The sequence below is a fragment of the Rhododendron vialii genome, chromosome 5a, assembly GCF_030253575.1.
Source record: "Rhododendron vialii isolate Sample 1 chromosome 5a, ASM3025357v1".
NCBI lineage: Eukaryota > Viridiplantae > Streptophyta > Magnoliopsida > Ericales > Ericaceae > Rhododendron > Rhododendron vialii.
Genome location: NC_080561.1, coordinates 177,591 through 182,574, shown reverse-complemented (window position 1 = coordinate 182,574; position 4,984 = coordinate 177,591). Strand labels below are relative to the sequence as shown.

The following is a 4,984-nucleotide window of genomic DNA, read 5'->3' as shown; positions in this document are numbered from 1 at the left end:
TTAGGCACTGACAATGACGCATGATCCCAAAACGACATGGGATCATATTCAAACACATTGCATCGTATAAGATTAGAGCGGGACATGTACGTAATGGTATCTGTCACAATGTAGGAATATTGAATGACATGTAGCGGGAATCGATTGTAGCGGACTAGCCGTTGTGAATTTTAAAAAATCATTTATGATAAAATCCTTACGCTCAAACCATACAGAATGGTAACCATGTCAATGGGAATCATCTCACAAATTTTGGTTCAAGCACCCTTGTGTTGACACTCAAGACTGATCAAATTTTTTTATTGGAGAATGAAATTAGGGAATTGATTTCCACACCCCCCATTTGTCCAATTGCACTCCGTTTCTTGTCTTTATTCATGTGAAATTACAAAACTACCATTCTTACATTATTTTCTTCACACATCGATCCCTTCTTACATTCTTTTCTTCACACATGAAAAAGAGTAATTATGTCATTCCACATGAATACAAACAACAAAAAAAGGAGTGCATTTAGATAATAAAAGGGGAGTGTGAAAATCACTCTCCATGACATGAAATTATTTTATCTGCATGGACAAAGAAAATAAGTTTCATCAAAGGGACAGTAACCCTAGCGAACAAAATGTACCATCCTACCGCGCTTATCAAACAAGTCCTTTCCCCAAGTTTCAAAAAAGAAGTAAAAAGGCAAAGGAGTGAAGGAATGGTAAGACAAGAGACGGAGAAAACAAGCATTAATACTACGTGAACAAATGCAATTTTTCTGCTGTGATTAAACAACCAACCCCGCAGTGTACTTGACACCGGTTGATGGCAACCACAAATTACCCACAATGAATTGAGCCACAGTGAAGTTGCTGACCTGAGCCGAGTCATTCAAGGCACGGAAACCAGGCCACTTCACCCGGCTACCTATTCCGGCCCCAGGCCCATAGTTCATGTACTCGCCGTAGAAAAGGGTATCCAGTGCAAAATCTCCGTTCCACTCAAGCCACCCTTCGGGCCTAATGGCATTACTCATGTACGATTGCATGAACACTGTTCGCGAATAGAGCTTCCATGGCCGTCCCAGGTATGTGGATGTAGAGTTCAATGAAGCTAGTAAATCTGGTTCCCCAGATATGTTGCAGAATTGTATAGAGAAGCCAGTGGCTTCAGTTGGGTCCTTGCGGCCTTGAGCAGTGATGGTGTTCTTTTGATTTGGAAGACCTTTTCTGGCTAGGATTTGGCAGTTTTGGAACACAACTTTGCCATCACCAAAGATGAAATCCACAGTGCCTGTGATTTGGCATTCCCTGTAGAATTGGCGCAGCGAATGTGCGTAAAGTGTGTCCTGATACCCCCTTATAGCACATCGAAATAAAGCGGATAAGTCAGAGTCAGATCGGAATGCAACTGCTTGGTGCTTCTGCGGGCCTGCTGTATTCTCGAATGTCATATCACGCGCTATGAATCCTTGCCCTTTAACAGCTGTGTGTAACAACGTCGTTTCATAAGACATATGCCAATACTTGTTATGATTTTATGCGCTAACAGAAGCTAGTGAATGTACCTAATTGTCCCATGTCTTTTGTGACGAAGCTAAGGTGGCATGTCAGCATCGCCATCAATATGTTCAGTTATGAGAGTGAATAAATATGTAATCGGCAAACGATAGTATTGTACCGCTGCATTGATTAGAGATTTGCCAAACCAGAATGCCGGATTTTGGGCCCCAAAATTTGGTGAAATAACTATTATGAACATGGCATTGTCATGATTTATAGGAGCACAAAACCTTTTTCCATTCTAATGGTAAGGGTGTCCGGCCAGCTTGCGTACTAACCTCAACTAATTATTTCTCTAGTCTCATCAAAATTAGGTCATGCACACAAGACTAGAGAATTTACAAGAAAAACTGACGTGGCTTGACTCAAATGAAAATGCTTTCTTGGGAAGTGGGACTAGAGATTTGTGTTTGTAGAAAACTTATTATCTTTACACTTTAAGCAATTGAATGGGGCAACAATAATTCACAGGAACGCTTGTCAAAATTCTTTTCTCACAAAAACGAAAGAAAGAAAGGAAGAAAACATGATTGATTCATACCGAATGTTGCAGAGCGATAGGTGGTCCAACCGTCAATGAAACTTCGGTTACCAGATATAACTGTGACGTCCATTCCATCACCGACCATCATGAGGTTCCATTTTTTCTTGCCGATCTCTATGTACTCGTTGTACACGCCTTTCTTTATGTATATAACGAAGCGGCTTGTGTTGTAATCAGGGGCTGCTGATATTGCGTCCATCACGTTGGTGAAGTTACCAGTCCCATCTTTAGCCACTACTACATCCGCTGACACCCCATTTACTACTTGCAACATTTTCCGATCCTCGTGCCTGAACCAGTAAGGATAAGAATGGGCATCCCTCTTACTGACGAGTTTCCTCCCCTGCTGGGGATGGCCGCCACCATCGTTATTAACACGGTGGCCTTTGGCGTCATAAGCTACGTTAGTGAGTATGTCTTTGATTAAGGAGGTGACTTGGTTGAGCCCCCCTGCCACCAAATTCTGGACAATCCTATTGGTTCCCTCAAATCCTTCTATGCACGTATCTTGATTACCCAGTGCCCCGCTTAACCATGTCGTTAGATCCGCACTTAGATTGCCTGTGCCATTATTTTTACCTGAAAATCGCACAATAAAATGCCCATCTTTTTAGGTACTAATGTCCCACTTTGAACAAAGACATGTGGCGTGCTTAATGGCCAAGTGCAAATAAGAGGTTAGCATATCTATATTTTCCAGTGCTATAAAGGAAGGGCCTGAAACAGGGCAAGCCATTGGAGAACATAAAGTAAAAACAGAGCGTATACAGTGGTTAGACAACAATCCCTCAAAATAAAAACAAACCCAGGATGACCAACAGGTTTAATTATAAAATAGACAAAAGGGGATGTAGTAGTACAAGTGTAGTAGTAGACTTTGCAAAAAATAAGTAGTAGTAGTAGTAGTAGTACCGTTGGGGTTCTGAGACGCAAAGAGGGTGCGGGTTAATTCATCAGCAGAGAGATCGAGGAGATCAAGGCAGTCGGAAATGGCATTAGAAAGTCGAAAATCACCAAATGCAGGGGCGAATTTGGACACAAGGGAGGCCACCTGCTCCACCACATTGATTGTAGACTTGACTGAGCTCGCAAACACCCCAGTCGGAACTTTCAAACATTCTGGCTTTAAGAAATCCGAGTCAGAGCTCCCGAATGACAAGCCCAAACACAGTGCTGATAAAAGCAACAAGTAGGAGGAGGAGGAGATGGAGATATGGCGGAAAAGAGCCATATTGGTTTTTTTTCCTTCTTTTTCCTAGGATGGAATTGAGCGTGCCAGGGAGGGAGTTGTCTAGTCACGGCAACCAAACACAACTCTACTTTTATTGCTCATTCATTCATTCAATAATCCACACAATACTCTTTCGAACGACAGGAGTCAAACGTCGGTGTTTGCTAACTTTAAGTGGGATTTGGAGCGTTGGTAAATGATCCAGATAATGTATGGGGAATGAGGAGGAGAGAAACTTTATGCTCCTACTATGGTGTCGTACATAATGAATTTAGTAACATGGTATGAGCTCGTACTTAATGTGAAGGGGAGGGGAAAGTAATAAATAGGGCGATGGAAGGTGGTCATTTAAGGCTGGTGGGGATTTATGGGATGGGGGTGGGGGGCCGGTGAAGAGCATTTAAGAAAATAAGATGGAGCACTAAATAATGTTACTCTTATTTAATTAATTATGCGGGCAATTTCACTTTCTTTGAACTATGAGAGGGGAAAGAACGTGTCGACGGATAAAAAATACTACTCTGCATAGTTACAACTAAAGCAAAATGAAATACTCATATTTCTCACTGATTCAAACAGTTTATGATCTCTTTTATACTGTGAGACTTCTTTTTAATTGGCATACGAGATGATGATACAACCATATACATACGAGTGGTATATTTAATTTGTCACTGGATATATTATAGTAGTATATGTGTATATATCTATTTAGGAGCTGGAAGGACAGTGGATCAAACAAAAAGCTAGCTAGCAACTTACTGGAGATTATGGGGCCGGGAAGTGTAGAGTTCACCAAAGTAGTGAGAGCGAATGAGGTCAGAGGAGAAGGATTCCGAAACCAAAACGCGGGCATCTTTGTAATGCGTGCCAACCTGAAAAAATAATTTGCCATCTCCTAAAAATTTTCTCCCATCTCACTATCTCAGTATTCCGTGTCATTGTGAACATTGATTTGTGCCCCCTTTACTTTTCTGCTTTTTAGGCTTCTTTTGCTAAACTTCTGATTTGGCCTATGACCTGGTCTTTTTTTCACTTTTTTATTTGCTGTCCTGGATTAATTATTCCTAGCATGTTCTCTGTCCCAGACGAATTGATCCAAGGGTACCCCACTCTGATGTGTACTGCGAGATTTATCTTCTGATTTGTCCCGAATTATGCACACATTATGTCCAACTCCTCTTTCTTTCTTTCTTTTTTCGTGCATGCATGGTGTGAATGCAACTTTTTTACAACATATCCCAAGACTTCTTCTTTCCTTCGGTGGAGTACAAAGATTGTCCCATAACTTTACAGGGTTAATAGAGGGGAAATTTCAAAATTGCACCTGAACTTTGCACCAAATGTCACAGAGACACATGAACTTAAGTTTATTTCAATTAAATACATGTGCTAACAAAATCTCCAAATTTAGACCCCCGCCATTATATTCCGTCCAAAAAATTGACGCTGCATCTCTTACCCATTTACGTGGCCCCATTGCATATGTTTCCAACAGTGAATGATGCACTCAAGCCAAACCCCTCACTTTACCTCACGTTTTGGAGGAAAAATGACCTTAACCTAATTGATTTTCCTCCATTTCTCTCTCTAGAAGTCTGGCTATTGTTCCACCATCTCTCTCACTTCAACCCTAGACCTAAAGCCCTTCCTCCTTCC

At 41.3% G+C, this 4,984-nt stretch overlaps 1 protein-coding gene across 1 annotated transcript; it reads right to left on the bottom strand.

The window, feature by feature from the left end:
* Positions 1–487: 487 nt before the first annotated feature.
* LOC131326618 (pectinesterase/pectinesterase inhibitor PPE8B-like) lies at positions 488–3,655 on the bottom strand. Its single transcript, XM_058359463.1, has 3 exons — positions 3,007–3,655; positions 2,092–2,673; positions 488–1,473 (listed from the first exon to the last, which is right to left on the bottom strand). The coding sequence occupies exons 1-3, from the start codon at positions 3,323–3,325 to the stop codon at positions 776–778; spliced, it is 1,599 nt and encodes a 532-aa protein (XP_058215446.1). The 5' UTR covers positions 3,326–3,655; the 3' UTR covers positions 488–775.
* Positions 3,656–4,984: the final 1,329 nt, after the last annotated feature.

What these genes read in the sequence shown, in the direction of transcription:
- LOC131326618 (XM_058359463.1), bottom strand. Translation starts at nt 3,325, where the DNA reads ATGGCTCTTTTCCGCCATATCTCCATCTCCTCCTCCTCCTACTTGTTG. An exon ending in TGCGTCTCAGAACCCCAACG is followed by an intron (nt 2,674 to 3,006) that starts GTACTACTACTA and finishes TGCGATTTTCAG; the next exon opens with GTAAAAATAATGGCACAGGC. An exon ending in CTATCGCTCTGCAACATTCG is followed by an intron (nt 1,474 to 2,091) that starts GTATGAATCAAT and finishes TGTTACACACAG; the next exon opens with CTGTTAAAGGGCAAGGATTC.